We start from the raw sequence: 19,403 nt of genomic DNA, 5'->3' as shown, positions 1-19,403 counted from the left end.
CCGACGCCATCTTGTTAAGAAAAGGCGTTAACAAAATAAAAGCATGTAAACAACATACGCAAATGTGCGATAAAATAATTGTCGGCGTTAATAGATTGATGAGTAAACTCGTAATTAACGCATTAATTTGCCCACCCCTAATTATTAAACACAATTGTGCTACCACATTATAATGTAATCGTTCTACTATATTTTTAGTAATGTCATTGTTCTACCACTTGTATAATACACCATGTGATGGTATATTATTATAAAACATAATATACAACTGTTCTACCACATTTGTAGTACAAACCCCGTTTCCATATGAGTTGGGAAATTGTGTTAGATGTAAATATAAACGGAATACAATGATTTGCAAATCATTTTAAACACATATTCTGTTGAATATGCTACAAAGACAACATATTTGATGTTCAAATTGATAAACTTTTGCTTTTTTACAAATAATCATTAACTTTAGAATTTGATGCCAGAAACACGTGACAAAGAAGTTGGGAAAGGTGGCAATAAATACTGATAAAGTTGAGGAATGCTCATCAAACACTTATTTGGAACATCCCACAGGTGTGCAGGCTAATCGGGAACAGGTGGGTGCCATGATTGGGTATAAAAACAGCTTCCCAAACAATACTTTCACAAGAAAGGATGGGGCGAGGTACATCCCTTTGTCCACAACTGCGTGAGCAAATAGTCAAACAGTTTAAGAACAACGTTTCTCAAAGTGCAATTGCAAGAAATTTAGGGATTTCAACATCTACGGTCCATAATATCATCAAAAGGTTCAGAAAATCTGGAGAAATCACGCCACGTAAGCGGCATGAATAACATTGAATGACCGTGACCTTCGATCCCTCAGACGGCACTGTATCAAAAACCGACATCAATCTCTAAAGGGTATCACCTCATGGGCTCAGGAACACTTCAGAAAACCACTGTCACTAAATACAGTTTGTCGCTACATCTGTATGTGCAAGTTAAAGCTCTACTGTGTAAAGCGAAAGCTGGCTTTCTCAACAACATCCAGAAACGCCGCCGGCTTCTCTGGGTTCGAGATCATTTAAGATGGACTGATGCAAAGTTGAAAATTGTTCTGTGGTCTGACAACTCCACATTTCAAATTGTTTTTGGAAATATTCGACATCGTGTCATCCAATGGGGAAGCGAACCATTCAGACTGTTATCGACGCAAAGTTCAAAAGCCAGCATCTGTGATGGTATGCGGGTGCATTAGTGCCCAAGGTATGGGTAACTTACACAAATGTGAAGGCACCATTAATGCTGAAAGGTACATACAGGTTTTGGAACAACATATGTTTACATCTAAGCGCCGTCTTTTTCATGGACGCCCCTGCTTATTTCAGCAAAACAATGCCAAGCCACATTCAGCACGTGCTACAACAGCGTATCTTCGTAAAAAAAAGAATGCGGGTACTTTCCTGGCCCGCCTGCAGTCCAGACCTGTCTCCCATCGAAAATGTGTGGCACATTATGAAGCGTAAAATACAACAGCGGAGACCCCGGACTGTTGAATGACTGAAGCTCTACATAAAAAAAGAATGGGAAATAATTCCACTTTCAAAGCATCAACAATTAGTTTCCTCAGTTCCCAAACGTTTATTGAGTGTTGTTAAAAGAAAAGGTGATGTAACACAGTGGTGAACATGCCCTTTCCCAACTACTTTGGCATGTGTTGCAGCCATGAAATTCAAAGTTAATCATTATTTGCAAAAAAAAAAAGTTTATGAGTATCTTGTTTTTATAGTGCATTCAATTGAATCTGGGTTGAAAAGGATTTGCAAATCATTGTATTCCGTTTATATTTACATGTAACACAATTTCCCAACTCATATGGAAACGGGGTTTGTAATATGCCATGTTTCTACGACTTTTATAAGATACCATTCAATGGTATATTATAAAATATTATAATATACATAATATAATAGTTCTAGCACTTTAGTAATATTATGTAATTGTTCTGCCACAGAAAAGCACAACCTATTTCCATTGATAGCAAAGTATCACAGTACGCACAGGCTGAGATTTTAAGAGCGGTTTTGATAATCTGGACGAAAATCAATCTTTCAGAAAAAGTGACCTTTTGTGTCATTTTCTGGTCTCATTGGCTCCCCCGATGTGAGCGTGTGAGGTTTCTTCCCCATGCCTTCCCTACCAGAAAGAGAAAGAGGTTTATAACATCTTCCGGATCAGAATGGTTCCATAAACAGCCAAAGGAAAAGAAGTACCTTTTTAGGTCAGAAAAATTGTCAAAAATTGGAAAATTGTCAAAACTTATCTGCTTAGAAAAGTCGGCGTGGGTCATGAGGGCCCTCAATGAGGGTATGGGAGCTTTTCCTACCTTGTGGACCAGAAAGAAGCCACAAACAGGAAATGATCAATTACATTTGTCATCATGTGAAATAGACAAAATAACAGAAAATTTACTCTTTGAAAAATTTGTGTTTTCTGCAACTTTTGGGTCCTGTGAGGTCATGAGCTCATGATTTGGAGTCGCTCTTCTCAGCGCTCATTAAGGATGGTTTGGCATGCAGGCTGTTGGCAAAAAAAAGAAGGCTCATGACCGAAATTACTTTAGTTTGCTGTTTACCTCCTAGCATAGAAAATCATTTCTACAAGCTCAGTGTTTTTCTGTAAAACTTGTTTTTTTTTTCCAGAAATTTCTGGAAACTCTTCAAAGCCATTTTATTTGTGTATGGTTACAGAACAGTTCAAAACTTTTGTCCTTTGTGCCACACCAATCTGTAAAAAAAGATTCTTGTTTTTCCTGCTTTCCTTTCCCATTTAAATCCCCTGCAATCCATGACGGGAAAAATGCAAAAGACTCTCTCCACACTTATCTGTGTTTGGTGCATTTTAGCTGCCTGAAATTTCTGATTACAAAACTTCCAGGTCACCACAGAAGTAAACAAAGTAGCAGTAAGTAAACATTGATTGATTGATTGATTGATAAAACTTTTACATACTCTTAATAGCCAATTATATGAATTATTTATTATAGAGCCAATATATTAATATAATATGTAAAACTATGTATCTAAAAAGATGTGTGTGTGTGTGTGTGTGTGTGTGTGTGTGTGTGTATATATATAAATATATATATATATATATATATATATACACACACACACACGTATGTATGCATGTATGTACAAAACTAGTGAAGTTGGCACGTTGTGTAATTCGTAAATAAAAACAGATTACAATGATTTGCAAATCCTTTTCAACTTCTATTTAATTGAATGGACTGCAAAGACAAGATATTTAATGTTCAAACTGAGAAACTTTTTTTTTTTTGCAAATAATCACTAACTTAGAATTTAATAGCAGCAACACGTTGCAAAAATGTTGTCACGGGCATTTTTAACACTGTGTTACATGGCCTTTCCTTTTAACAACACTGAGCAAACGGTTGGGAACTGAGGGGACAATTTTTCTAAGCTTTTCAGGTGGAATTCTTTGTCATTCTTGCTTGACGTACAGCTTAAGTTGTTCAACAGTCCGGTGTCACCGTTGTGGTATTTTAGGCTTCATAATGCGCCACACATTTTCAATGGGAGACAGGTTTGGACTACAGGCAGGCCAGTCTAGTACCCGCACTCTTTTACTATGAATCCACACTGTTGTAACACATGGCTTGGCATTGTCTTGCAGAAATAAGAAAGACAATTTATAAAGTACTTATATACATACATATATATGTGCGTGTGTGTATATATGTATGTATATTTATATATATACTGTATATAGGTATAGATGTACAAACCCCGTTTCTATATGAGTTGGGAAATTGTGTTAGATGTAAATATAAACAGAATACAATGATTTGCTACTCATTTTCAACCCATATTCAGTTGAATATGCTACAAAGAAAACATATTTGATGTTCAAACTGATAAACATTTTTTTTGCAAATAATCATTAACTTTAAAATTTGATGCCAGCCAAACGTGACAATGAAGTTGGGAAAGGTGGCAATAAATACTGATAAAGTTGAGGAATGCTCATCAAACACTTATTTGGAACATCCCACTGGTGTGCAGGCTCCTTGGGATCAGGTGGGTGCCATGATTGGGTATAAAAACAGCTTCCCAAAAAATGCTCAGTCTTTCACAAGAAAAAATGGAGCCAGGTACACCCCTTTGTCCACAACTGCGTGAGCAAATAGTCAAACATTTTAAGGACAACGTTTCTCAAATTGTAATTGCAAGAAATTTAGGGATTTCAACATCTACGGTCCATAATATCATCAAAAGGTTTAGAGAATCTGGAGAAATCACTCCACGTAAGCGGCATGGCCGAAAACCAACATTGAATGCCCTTGACTTTCGATCCCTCAGACGGCACTGTATCAAGGACCGACATCAATCTCTAAAGGATATCACCACATGGGCTCAGGAACACTTCAGAAAACCACTCTCACTAAATACAGTTTGTCGCTACATCTGTAAGTGCAAGTTAAAGCTCTACTATGCAAAGCGAAAGCCATTTATCAACAACATCCAGAAACGCCGCCGGCTTCACTGGGCCCAAGATCATCTAAGATGGACTGATGCAAAGTGGAAAAGTGTTTTGTGGTCTGACGAGTCCACATTTCAAATTATTATTGGAAATATTCGACATTGTGTCATCCGGACCAAAGGGGAAGCGAACCATCCAGACTGTTATCGACGCAAAGTTCAAAAGCCAGCATCTGTGATGTATGGGGGTGCATTAGTGCCCAAGGCATGGGTAACTTACACATCCGTGAAGGCACCATTAATGCTGAAAGGTACATACAGGTTTTGGAACAACATATGCTGCCATCTAAGCGCCGTCTTATTCATGGAATCCCCTGCTTATTTCAGCAAGACAATGCCAAGCCACATTCAGCACGTGTTACAACAGCGTGTCTTTGTAAAAAAGAGTGCGGGTACTTTCCTGACCCGCCTGCAGTCCAGACCTGTCTCCCATCGAAAATGTGTGGTGCATTATGAAGCGTAAAATACGACAGCGGAGACCCCGGACTTTTGAATGACTGAAGCACTACATAAAACAAGAATGGAAAATAATTCCACTTTCCTCAGTTCCCAAACGTTTATTGAGTGTTGTTAAAAGAAAGGATGATGTAACATGCCCTTTCCCAACTACTTTGGCACGTGTTTGCAGCCATGAAATTCTAAGTTTATCAATGTTTGCAAAAAAAAATAAAAAATTACGAGTTTGAACATCAAATATCTTGTCTTTGTAGTGCATTCAATTGAATTTGAGTTAAAAAGGATTTGCAAATCAAATCATTGTATTCTGTTTATATTTACATCTAGCACAATTTCCCAACTCATATGGAAACTGGGTTTGTGTATATATATATATATATATATATGTGTATGTGTGTGTGTGTGTGTGTTTGTGTGTGTATATGTATGGTATGTATATATATATATATATACATATATATATATATATATATATGTAGGTGTGGGAAAAAATCACAAGACTACTTCATCTCTACAGATCTGTTTCATGAGGGGTTCCCTCAATCATCAGAAGTTTTTAATGGAAGCATTCACATACAATGGTTTATATAGAGCACAGAGTGGGTGGGTACAAGCAGGCGTAGGGTGTGGTGATTGGCTCATGTGTTACCTAGGAGGTGTTTCCGTCTATGGCGGCATGTTGAAATCATTTCACTGCGCTTGTTGAGGGATGATAGATCTGGATGATATATAATAAACAGTTTCTCTTTTAAGCATAGGTTGCATCTTTTATTACCACTGTTGTAAGGTGTGCTGGATGCAAGAATTTGCCATGTTATTGAATATTCAACATTATTGTCTTTGAAGTTCCAAATGTGTTTGCTGAGTTCTGTAGAATTCTGCAAAGTCTGGTTTCTAAAGGAGGTGTTGTGATTATTCCATCTTGTTTTGAACGCTCCTTCGGTTAATCCTACGTACGTGTCGGATGTGTTAATGTCCTTGCGTATTACCTTTGCTTGGTAAACGACTGATGTCTGTAAGCACCTTCCGTTGAGAGGGCAATCAGGTTTCTTGCGACAGTTACATTCATTATTGGTTTCAGAGTCGTTTAGTCTGGGGGTAGGCAGTCCTTTTGCAATTGCTTTGTTGTGGTTTGAAATGATTTGTTGCATGTTATTCATACAGCTGTAGCTCAATTTAATGTTGTTCCTGTTGAATATTTTTCTTAGAGTGTTGCCTTTGGGGAAGTGTTTGTCGATCAGATATATATATATATATATATATATATATATATATATATATATATATATATATATATATATATATATATGTTGGAACACGTCTGGTGTAGACCCAATCCTTTACTCCCAGGTCATGCTGATCCGAGATCTTTTTTTTATTCTTGCAGGTTTACTCAGGATCCAAATTCAACTTCTCCAAGATCCCAAATCCCTTCACACACACCAAGAGGGTCTGTTGACAAGCACAGTTTTATTGCTGGTGTGTGTGTGTGTGTGTCTTGACAGATTGTGTCCCCAGATTAACGGCCAGTGGAAAGGCCTGAGCGCCGGAGGCTGTGGTAACTACAAGGACTCGTACAAGAACAATCCCATCTACCAAGTCCAGTTGGAGCGGGCTGGTCCCCTGCTGGTAGAACTGCGAGGATCCAGGTCAGTGCGAGCGGCTCTGTTTGTTAAATAAAGAGCGAACCAGAAGAACTCAGTGAATCGAGCACTGTAAATCATTTTTGATTTATTAATCTTCTGTATCTTTCATAGCACATCAACTTGAATTACGGCCAAATTCGACCTTGCAGAGTCCATGTAGTATTGCTTTTGACAATGGATTTCACAGAGTCCATTTAGATTAGCCACGGAGATGGTCTGCTGACTTCTTGGTTTTTATTAGACTTGTGCTGCATGTATGTTTGCAGTACAAGTCATGGTCAACAATAACGCTGACTCGCCACAGCACTGTGCACTGATTTGTACACACATTCACCAGCCACAACACCTACACATTCATCATTTGTTCACACTTTCGTTTGTGCCGTTAAGGTTTTTAAATTATTCTGAAATACATTTTCTGACTGGTGACATCATCCAGCCTGCCATTTTTTGTCTAGCTATTTCCATGTTTATCTTATCGGGCTGGTTATGAATAATAAAATGCTAGTAACATAAAACTGTAATAGTTAGACCAGTGGTGTCAAACTTATTCGGCATGGATGAGTTTGTATACCATATATGCCAGACTGGTGAAATCATGGCATAATACCTTAAAAACAAAGCCTACTCCCTTACACCGTTTTTTGTTTGTAATACTTTTTGCTATTTTTTTTTTTATGATACTAATATACAGTGTGTCTGGAAAGTATTCACAGCGCTTGAATTTTTCCAAATTTTATATTACAGCTACAGATGTCCGATATTATCGGCCTACCAATATTATCGGCCGATAAATGCTTTAAAATGTAATATCGGAAATTATCAGTATTAGTTTCAAAATTATCGCTATCAGTTTTAAAAAAAGTACAATTTATGACATTTTAAAATGCTGCTGTGTACACGGACGTAGAGAGAAGAACAGAGCGCCAATAAACTTTTAAGGCATTTTGACTGGGCGTGCCGGCCCAGTCACATAATATATACGGCTTTTCACACACACACAAGTGAATGCATGCATACTTGGTCAACAGCCTTACAGGTCACACTGAGGGTGGCCATATAAACAACTTTAACACTGTTACAAATATGCGTCACACTGTGAACCCAAACCAAACAAGAATGACAAACACATTTCGGGAGAACATCCGCACCGTAACACAACATAAATACAACAGAACAAATACCCAGAACCCCTTTCAGCACTAACATTGTTACAAATATGCTCCACACTGAGAACCCACACCAAACAAGAATGACAAACACATTTCGGGAGAACATCCACACCGGAACACCATAAACACAACAGAACAAATACCCAGAACCCCTTGCAGCACTAACTCTTCCGGGACGCTACAATATACACCACTTCGCAACGCCTTACCCAAACCCCAACCCCACCCACCTCAATTTCCACATGCTCTCTCAGGGAGAGCATGTCCCAAATTCCAAGCTGCTGTTTTGACGCATGTTCAAGGCCTACTGAAATTAAATTTTCTTATTTAAACGGGGATAGCAGGTCCATTCTATGTGTCATACTTGATCATTTCGCGATATTGCCATATTTTTGCTGAAAGGATTTAGTAGAGAACATCGACGATAAAGTTGGCAACTTTTGGTCGCTAATAAAAAAGCCTTGCCTGTACCGGAAGTAGCAGACGATGTGCGCGTGACGTCACGGGTTGTTGAGCTCCTCACATCCGCACATTGTTTACAATCATGGCCACCAGCAGCGAGAGTGATTCGGACCGTGAAAGCTAAGATTTCCCCATTAATTTGAGCGAGGATGAAAAACTTGTGGATGAGGAAAGTGAGAGTGAAGGACTAGGAAAAAAAATAAATAAAAAAAATAGACGGCAAAGCGATTCAGATGTTATTAGACACATTTACTAGGATAATTCTGGAAAATCCCTTATCTGCTTATTGTGTTACTAGTGTTTTAGGGAGATTATATGGTCGTACCTGTACAACCTGAAAGTCAGAGGGGTGTGGCCACGGGTGTGGTGACCGCCAGTGTCTCAGAGGGAAGCCACGTTTCTCGACGAGGCAAAGGCTGCCGATGCTTCCTCTACGGTAGCAGCAAGTGATGGTCGGGGGCGGCCGGTCGGGAGGAGGCTTAGAGAGTCCGCAGCAGCCTCTTTGACAGGTGCAGGAGGAACGACGCAACTCTCCGCTCATGTCTACGGTAAGAGCCGACTTATTACCACCATTTTCTCACCGAAACCTGCCGGTTGACATGTGGTCGGGAACCATGTTCGCTTGACCGCTCTGTTCCATAGTAAACCTTCACCGTCATCTTTCGGGAATGTAAACAAGGAAGCACCGACTGTGTTTGTGTTGCTAAAGGCGAGCGCAATACACCGCTTCCCACCTACTTCTTTCTTCTTTGACGTCTCTATTATTAATTGAACAAATTGCAAAAGATTCAGCAACATAGATGTCCATAATACTGTGGAATTATTCGATGAAAAGAGACTACTTATAGCTGTGAACGGTGCTGGACCAAAATGTCCTCTACAATGCGTGACGTCACGCGTCATCATACCGCGACGTTTTAGCATGATACTTCCACGCGAAATTTAAAATTGCAATTTAGTAAACTAAACCGGCCGTATTGGCATGTGTTGCAATGTTAAGATTTCATCATTGATGTATAAACTATCAGACTGTGTGGTCGGTAGTAGTGGGTTTCAGTAGGCCTTTAAACAAAATAATGCACTTTGTGACTTCAATGATAAATATGGCAGTGCATGTTGGCATTTTTTTTCCAGAACTGGAGTTGATTTATTTTGGAAAACCTTTTTACATTGTTTAATGCATAATATCAGCAGATATTATCGGACATCTCTATTATTAACCTAGGGGAGCGGCCCCCACACTGTGTACAGTATGAACACATTGTACATGGTTAGCTGCTAGCCGCCTCTTTTGGGGGACCAAATATTATTAAAGCATCAGCCTTAGGGCTTTTGTGTACGGCATTAAACAGCGCTGGCCGATTAGATACTTCTACACGTAAAATGACCAATTCTGATGATCATAGGCCGATCGATTGGCTCATCCATATATGAGACCTCTGGTTCCTGGAACCTACAAAGGTCTGGATCCACAATATTTCGATCTGTCAGTAGTTCGAATGTAAAGGTTTCTTTTTCCTGGCCATTTTTTTTCATAAACTGTGATGCAGAGAAAGTGCTGACACGAGTTGTCTTCTTGATTCTCATGCAGACAGTACAGTGTGGGCTTTGAGGTGGTGACCGTGTCGTCGGCAGCAGACGCCAACACAACATCAAACAAGAGGAACAGTGGAGACTACAGGTACTCTCGCTTGCTCCAGCACACTTGGGGACTGATCTACTAAAGGTTTACTTGTATTAAAACGAGGGGTGTCAAAGTTAACGGTTTAACTGTAAGGTCCTTTAACCCACATGCGCCCTTTTTGACCCTCGGGCCGTTCAGTAGCGGAGGGAAACTTGGCTGCCTACACTAATTACTGATGAGCCACAAGCGGGAAAATAGCAAGCAGAAATGGACAAAGAAAAGGGTACATTCTGGCAAGTCGTACTCCCATGCGTCGACATCAGTGCAGCAAATGTCTCCTGCGCACTGGTAGGTGGTGCTTCATTTCAGTGTTTAGATTATTGTTCCGGTAGATTAATAACATAAAATGTAAATTATAATGTGACTGCTTTCGATGTCATAAAAGCTCAACAGTTCTCACACTTCTCTTTCTAATGTAAATCTTTACAGCAAATATAGGCATTTAAATCAAAAATATGATTTGTCTGAGTGGCAGGACAGGACAAATTTTAAATACAAATGTTATATATATTTTTGATTGTTTTTTTAATCAATTAAGAATCGTTACAAATAAGTTTTGGGATTCATTTGAAAAACATTTTTGACTCCCCTAAAAAAAACCCATGTTTGGAGCTGATATTCATATGCAGTAAAAGTCAACACTGTGGTGAAAACAAAATAAATCTTTACATGCTGGGAAAACTGGCTGGTGTTTGAGCAGTGGTTATTAGGAGTGTCTAAAAATGTATTTTATTTTTATTTTTATTAAATTCTGTACTATTCAGCCCCTCAGGCAAATCATTCTCTTGATAAAGATGCCCATATCTGCTGTACTGATTTACTTTAAAAAAGACAAACAATAAGTATCGCATACTTCTCTTGTTGCCTTATTTGTACTTGACTTTATTAATTGTTTGGGTGGAAATTTATTTAAAAAAATACTTTTCTTTTACGTAATATAAAAAAAAAAATCACAGTTTATTTAATGGGGGATTGTAGTTAATCATAAAACTTTCCCTAGGGCTGGGCGATATGGCCTTTTTTTAATAACTCTATATTTTTAAGCCATGTCACGATACATGATATATAGCTCCATATTTTGCCTTAGCCTCGAATGAACACTTGATGCATATAATCACAGCAGTATGATGATTCTATGTGTCTACATTAAAACATTCTTCTACATACTGCATTATATATGCTACTTTTAAACTTTCATGCAGAGAGGGAAATCCCAACTAAGTCAATTGACTAAAACTGTATTTATTAAACAGTTTTTAAGCAGTGGCACAAATATTCATGTCATTTCAAAACAAAGTGCAAGATTGTCAGAGACAATTTAAAACAAGTGCACTTTTGTGCATGATGTCACCAAGATGACATATCAAAACAACATTAAATTAAAGTGTACTTTTTCTACAGAACGCCACTACAATAGTTTAAAACATATAAAGTGCACTTTTGTGCATGATGTCACACAAGATATTTCAATAACTGTCAAATAAAAATTAGCTGCATAATAGGTTGCTGTGGACGTTATCTCCTGTTGTTGACTATTTTTTTCAAACACTGTTGATCTGGAAATAGTGGCTTCGGCATTTTGTTGGTGTGGCACCGGCTGGAGATGTTGACATGCAGAGTTTCAAGCAATCTTCATTCTCTAGCGGGTGACGTTTAAAATGATGCTACATTAGCAGTGCTACTGCTTTTTGTAGTGACGCTTTTGCTGCATAAATGTTGAAAATATTCCCGCTTGAAGCCAAACCACCGCCGGACGATGGGTCCCGTGCTGTTTTTCTTGGGAATTAATTATTCCTCCGTTTGTTACCAGATTCGCACCTTCTCTCTCTTGTATTACCACCCGCACCTCACCGTTAGCATCAGAGCTAACGTTACTATAGCCCTACCCGTCTGCTCTGCAGTAGCGTGTGACGTTGCACACATTACATACGTTAAGAAGGTGCGCTTGGTTTACGTCTCTGTGAGAAGGTAGAGACAAGAAAGAGTGGGAAACGCCTGTAGTGTAATGCCCGCAGCTATAAGCAACCGCGTGAGAATGCATACTCAAATATCACGCAATCGTCATTTTCTATATCGCACAGAGACAAATCCGTGAAATATCGAATATATTCGACATATCGGCCAGCCCTAACTGGCACCCATTGTTGTTTTAAAAATATTGATTTTAAATGGGGAATTTATTCTAAATTGAATCGTGTGGTTACTACTGTATACTTCCCTCCTATTTTGTATAAACTAAACACTAGTATCATATGTGTATATATTGTATATGGTGTAGTTCTGTTGTAGTTGTAGAAAAATACAATATATGTCAAAATGCCATATATCGGTGCAGATAGTCGATCTCCTTTCTGAAACAGTGAAGTAGTGCCGCACGTTCGACACCATGTTTGTTTACAATGAGGTCAGGAGAAGTTCATGACAGCAGAAAAGGAGCGCTTGATTTACTCACCTCAACCCATCTGCAGTCATTTTGGAGCATTTTTAATAATAAATGTTGTTAACTGAGCTATTTTTTAATGTTACCAAGTTTATCTGTACGACATCATAATATAATTCATCAATAATATTAGCCCGCTAATTATTTTTCAAATATTTAATGTTAACCCCTACAAATAAATACTGTGTACAGTACATTTTACTACTTCTTCTTTTGTTAAGTACATTTTAGACCTCTGACTTTATTATTTCATTTAATACACTTTGGAGCAGGAGAATTAAAAACAGTGGCAGCGCTCACACTTTTCCATCTTCCTGCTGAAAGTAACTTCTCACCTTTCCAGCGTGTGTGTGTGTGTGTGTGTGTGTGTGTGTGTGTGTGTGTGTGTGTGTGTGTGTGTGTGTGTGTGTGTGTGTGTGTGTGTGTGTGCGCGTGTTACAACACATCCACACTCACACACACTCTTTGCTTTGGCCTTTTTTCTAGGCCCACAGAACAACACACTGCTGAAGATGTCTTATTTTGTGTCGTAAAGGGCAACCACGGAAGCAACATTCCAGAAAACATATAGATGGGCTTCTAGAAATAACAGCATGGATAATGGACAACATATTAGATACAACATATTTACATTGGCTTATTTGGATTTGGTGTTTTTGTCACCATCATAATGTCAACACTAACGGGTTAAAATCAGAATCCGAATCAGCTTCATTGGCCAAGTATGTTTAACACACAAGGAATTGGAGTCTATGTTGTAAGACTGAATGTTTATAAGAAAAATACGGAAATAGTATTAAATATAAACAATTTTATAACAATATGTCATAATCAGAATATTTTTTTAAATAATCTAAAATAAACATGCAACTTGGTGGATTGGCTACACTAAATTACTAAGTCGAAATATTGACTTACTAAGTCATAATAATGACAAACTCTTCAAACGATTACTTACAGTAAGTCGTTAATTTGACTCAGTAAGTCATTATTTTGTCATTACTTTGACTTACTAAATTACTAAGTCAAAATATTGACTTACCTAGTCATAATGACATACTTAGTATCTCAGGTAACTAAGACTGTATTGTTTTTACTTAACGGAAAAAATATCGAGATATATATCGTATATTGCTATTCAGCAAATGGAGGGGAAAACACAACCAATAGTTGTAGGCTTCTTCACGCAAGAATGCCGGCCTACTTCACCACAGCCTGTAGTCTATTGCACCCCCCCAGGCTGTGGTGGCAGCGATGAGGTGGAGTTACACCGAGAAGCGGAGCATGCATCAAGTACCAACATATGACTGATACCCACAAAATTAATGTTTACCTTTTTTTAGTGTGTGAATGTGGTCTGTCTATCTGTGTTGGCCCTGCAATGAGGTGGCGACTTGTCCAGGATGTAACCCGCCTTCCGCCCAAATGCAGCTGAGATAGGCTCCAGCACCCCCCACGACCCCGAAAGGGACAAACGGTAGAAAATGGATGGATGGACATGCAAACATCTTTGCGCAAGTCCGACGTTTTTAATTTATTTAGAAGCGTTTGTAGTCCAAAACATGTCAAACCGTGAAACCAAATGAAGGAAGATAGCCTGTTGTCGGTTACTTGAACCAGCACAAGTCACTGCACAAAGCCCTCATCTGAAGTATGAAGTGCCTTACTTTTGACTTTTATGACTTGTGGCAATGTGCCTTCAACTGTGGAAAATTCGCTCCAAGTGTGTTTGCACGACGTTGAGGAGTCCTGCTTTACAAATCCAGAAACCTTCACAAAGGTGGATTTTCTTTAAAGCTATTTTTAATGGCGGAATCAGTGCCTACTATTTATGGCAATGCAGCAGACAAGTAGTAACAGTAAGTTCAAAATGTGTGAACGATACCTTGATTTGTTGTGTCGCTAGCTTAGCCTTCTAATGGAAGACAACATTGTCACTGTCCTCTGGCAGAGTAATGATTTTCCTCAAAACTACTTCCATTTGGATCAGTTAGCATTATAATCCATCGTTACTTTAACGAAGTAGCTTGTAGCGTAGCTTGTAGCACTGGTCAAAGCAGCAGTGCAGTACAGTTAACATGATCTAAAAGCATTTTAATGTCCAATACACATGTATGCGTCCGGTATCTAGTATTGGAGATATGCCGTTTTAACCTTAGTGTTTAGTTACACACCTGGCTGCTTCCCTCCGCTGCTCTGTCCGCATAGTCTCCTGTCATTTTCTAGGACAGTGGTTCTCAAACTTTTTTTCACCGAATACCACCTCAGAAAACACTTGGCTCTCCAAGTACCACCTTAAAACCTCTAAAGGCCTTAGTGGCCACATGCGTGCACAGCACCATTTAGCTCGTATTTCCAAAATGGTTTACATTACTGAGTTGGGATCTTATGGCCGCTTATGTGGACACTTATACTGCCATCTGGTGGTGTCAGAAGAGTATAACATACAATGGAATTTTGGAAAAAAAAGTGTAAAAATAAGAATTAGTATGCCACTAAACATGAAGTACACGTTTGTGTACTTATGGACTAAGTAATTCAGATCCAAAGATGATTCCTAGTTTTTATTCTAATTAGGGTCCAATAAGCCAATTTAGCAGAGAGAAATAAAAGAAGCATGTAAACAAACAGCTTGGGCCTTCAGAGGTTAAATAACAGCCAAATAAAGTAGCGTAGTAGGTTTAAGTATTCATTAAAAACAAGGAAGCTGTTTTATTTATGTGTATTTAACAGTAGTATTACACACAGTTTCAACAGTAACACTGTTTGAATATAGGAATATAAAACACTACCGTAATTTTCAGACCGTAGGGCACACCAGATTACTGTGACTGTTTTGTCACTTAAATATTACACGCCTCCACTTTGACAGCCTGTTTTCCCCGTCATCATCAAAGCTTTGGGATTGATTGCTTTACGGATATTTGTCAAAGTCATTTATCGAACAGGCGTCATCCTGCAGTCCACACGTATCTCTAATGTGTGGCTGCCATTTACTGGTCACACTTGTCATTACACCATGTATCAAATAAAATTGCTTCGAGTTCGGTAAGCACAACCAGAATTAATTCGTACACTAGGCGCACCGGGATATAAAGCGTGCTGTCGATTTTTGAGAAAATGGAAGGATTTTAAGTGCGCCTTGTAGTATGAAAAATACAGTACTTTAATCAAGTAATTCTTTGACGTACCACTAGATGGATCTTTGGTAACACAAGTGGAATCCCTGTTTGAGGATTTGGTGTTGTCACTCAAAACGAATGGCTTGTAAAGGTCACAAATGTCCATAAGGTCCTGACGGGTGCACTGCAAAAACTGAAATCTAAGTAAGATTAAATATGTCAAATAAGGGTGATATTTGCTTATTTTCTGTCTGATAAGATAATTCTTCTCACAAAGCAGATTTTATGTTAGTGTTTATATGTTTTAAGGGTTTTGGTACTAAATGATCTCAGTAAGATATTACAGATTGTAGCTGAGATTTGATGACCTATATTGAGTAAAACATGCTTGAAACTAGAATATCAACTGATGCAAAACTGTGTCATTAACACAAGTATAAAACTACTTTTTTAAAGTAATAATTTCTTACTTCAAGCATGAAAAAAAAATCATGATGCCGAGCGCATATCATTATGTCAAGATAATGGCACTAGCATTTACTCAATTTAAGAATATTTTTCAACATATTGAGCAAAAAGGTCTCTTTTTTTCTACCAAGAAAAGTGCACTTGTTATCAGTGAGAATATACATATTTTAAGGTATTTTTGGGTTCATTGAGGTTAGCTAATTTTACTTGTTTTGGAAAGTCTTGACAAGCCAAATGTTCTTGTTCTATTGGCAGATCATTTAGCTTTGTTCAAATAAAACACCCCTAATTTATATTTTTGCCAAAGTAGTTGGGAAAGGGCATGTTCACCACTGTGTAACATCACCTTTTCTTTTATCAACACTCAATTAACGTTTGGGAACTGAGAAAACTAATTGTTGAAGCTTTGAAAGTGGAATTCTTTTCCATTCTTGTTTTATGTAGAGCTTCAGTCGTTCAACAGTCCGGGATCTCCGCTGTCGTATTTTACGCTTCATAATGCTCCACACATTTTCGATGGGAGACAGGTCTGGACTGCAGGCGGGCCAGGAAAGTACCCGCACTCTTTTACAACAAAGCCACGCTGTTGTAACGTGGCTTGGCATTGTCTTGCTGAAATAAACAGGGGTGTCAATGATAACGTTGCTTGAATGACAACATATATTGCTCCAAAACCTGTATGGACCTTTCAGCATTAATGGTGCCTTCACAGATGTGCAAGTTACTCAGGCCTTGGGCATTAATACACCTCCATACCATCACAGATGCTGGCTGTTGAAGTTTCCGCCTATAACAATCCTAATGGTTATTTTCCTCTTTGTTCTGGAGGACACCACGTCCTCTGTTTCCAAATATAATTTGAAATGTGGACTCGTCAGACCACATAACACTTTTCCACTTTGCATCAGTCCATTTTAAATGAGTTTGGGCCCAGCGAAGCTGGCGGCGTTTTAGGGTGTTGTAGGTAAATGGGTTTGGCTTTGCATAGCAGAGTTTTAACTTGCACTTACAGATGTAGCGACAAACAGTAGTTACTGACAGTGGTTTTATGAAGTGTTCCTGAGCTCATGTGGTGATATCCTTTACACACTGATGTCGGTTTTTGATGCAGTACCGCCTGAGGGATCAAAGGTCCGTAATATCATCGCTTACGTGCAGTGATTTCTCCAGATTCTCTGAACCTTTTGATGATCTTAAGGACCGTAGATGGTAAAATCATTAAATTCCTTGCAATAGCTTGTTGATAAATGATGTTCTAAAACTGTTCGACAATTCGCTTACAAAGTGGTGATCCTCACCCCATCCTTGTTTGTGAATTACTTAGCATTTCAAAGAAGCTGCTTTTATACCCAATCATGGCACCCAACTGTTCTCAATTAGCCTGCACACCTGTGGGATGTTCCATATAAGTGTTTGATGAGCATTCCTCAACTTTATCAGTATTTACTGCCACCTTCCACTTCTTTGTCACGTGTTGCTGGCATCAAATTCCAAAGTTAATAATTATTTGCAAAAAAAAAAAATGTTTATCAGTTTGAACATCAAATATGTTGTTTTTTTAGCATATTCAACTAAATGTGGGTTGAAAATGATTTACAAATCATTGTATTCCGTTCATATTTAAATCCAACACAATTTCCCAACTCATATGGAAAAGGGGTTTGTACATATTCCGTACAATTGACCACACCCAAATACATTTTTTCAACTTGTTTAAGTCGGGGTTCACGTTAATTAATTCATGGTGATGTAAGTGATGTTTGTCAGGCCAAATAAAAAGCTTTGGCATGCCTGAATAGGCCCTTATGTACACAGTATACTTACTAAAGCGCACTGAAGTATTTAATCCGACACACACGATGCACAACATTTACCTTTCAGTTGAAGCCTGACTTCAAAGATAGCCGACATATCGTCAAGCATCTTTGGCGGCGTCCCTGTGAGGTGATTAAAGCTGTAGAACTGTTCTTCCAGTCTCATGCTCTTCGTCGTCCTGCCAATCAAAGACACGCTCAGACTGACAGTTCTGGAGACACAAAGCAGAGAAAATCCAAGTTTGTGTTGGACAGTAAAGTGCAGGAAACAAGAAGCTTTGTTGACGATTTTCACGGGAGTTTAACGCCAAAGGAGCGTAGCTTGGAGTTCGCGTCGGGCGCCCTCGCGCCCACACGCATGTTACGTTCATTGGATAACGTGTGGTTCCTCCCTCCGGTCAAGTTCAAACACTGATAACATCCATCAAACAAGACAAGAAGCAAGGAATTAAACAGAGACAGAATTCAATTTGGCCCAATTTGAGCAGAGACGCTTGGACATCTGTACCCTTGTACAGTGTCATTATGTTCTTCCAAAAGATTGTACGCCTCCCCCTTTATTTGGACTTTCTCTGACCACATGACAACAGCTGCTTCTGAAGGACGAGGTCGTAAACAACCATTGCCGTTGATTACAACAGTTCAAAAGAAAAGGTTGTAAAACAGTTCAAAAAGAGGTTTGTAAAACAGTTGAAAAAGTAGGTTCCAAAAGAGGTCGTCTGGAACTTGGGCAGATCCTGCCTTCTCTGCGCTTTGTAGTACTTGGGTTAAAACAATATCTTTCTGTTGATTACAATACATGAAAGAAAACAAAAACCCCTTCATGTTGCTTTCCATCTTACACAGTGGAGTTTTACAAGCCTTCCTGGCAGGTTGAAAGACAGCTTTTGGTATTCTCGCTGGGAACTCATTTCTACACAAAGTGTTTGTGATAACTCAGAAACAATCATTCTGACACCTCCGCTGCAGATGCGGTTTCTGCTACATGGAAGCCGAGCACGTCCCCGCTGGCATCTACAACGTCATCCCCACCACCTTCCTGCCCAAACAGGAAGGACCCTTCTTCTTGGACTTTGCGAGCACCGCCCCCCTCAAGGTGTCTCAGCTGCAATGAAGGACTTCCTCGTCTTCTGGGCTCGGCCCATACAGGACTTCCAGTGAAAGGATAAATTATTGTGGTTAATATTATGAAAACGACGTGGTTCGAGGATCAGTTAGCCAAAGTGAAGTCAAAGTTTGACATTATATTTGCCATCATCATCATGTACACAATAAATATGTCATCATCTTCCAAAGCTTCCACTGGAAACTTCTTCACGCTGGCGGACGTCTTCTCGTCTTCTGCGCCGCTTCAAGTCTCAGCTTCGAACAAACCTCGCATCAGGTACTTTTTAATTGTTCTCATGTAGGGCTAACATGGCTAAAAACTATCAAGTGTTTTTATAGCGGTATCGATAATTATTGATATTTATTATGACCTATAGAAAATAATCATGAGGAGGAAAATATATATATATTTTTTAATGTGTATATATATATATATATATATATATATATATATATATATATATATATATATATGTATGTATATGTGTGTG

General features: G+C 38.7%; 1 protein-coding gene across 1 annotated transcript in view; it reads left to right on the top strand.

Moving 5' to 3' along the window:
• The window catches only part of capn7 (calpain 7), a 55,099-nt gene extending 35,999 nt beyond the window's left edge, over positions 1–19,100 (top strand). Inside the window, exons 18-21 of the mRNA XM_061915398.1 lie at positions 6,385–6,447; positions 6,516–6,646; positions 9,869–9,958; positions 18,775–19,100. Of these exons, the coding sequence (XP_061771382.1) occupies positions 6,385–6,447; positions 6,516–6,646; positions 9,869–9,958; positions 18,775–18,919 (429 nt within the window). The 3' untranslated portion in view covers positions 18,920–19,100. The remainder of the gene's footprint in view (positions 1–6,384; positions 6,448–6,515; positions 6,647–9,868; positions 9,959–18,774) is intronic.
• Positions 19,101–19,403: the final 303 nt, after the last annotated feature.

This window comes from Nerophis ophidion, linkage group LG11 (genome assembly GCF_033978795.1).
Source record: "Nerophis ophidion isolate RoL-2023_Sa linkage group LG11, RoL_Noph_v1.0, whole genome shotgun sequence".
Classification (NCBI taxonomy): domain Eukaryota; kingdom Metazoa; phylum Chordata; class Actinopteri; order Syngnathiformes; family Syngnathidae; genus Nerophis; species Nerophis ophidion.
This window is presented reverse-complemented; position numbering and strand designations above follow the sequence as displayed.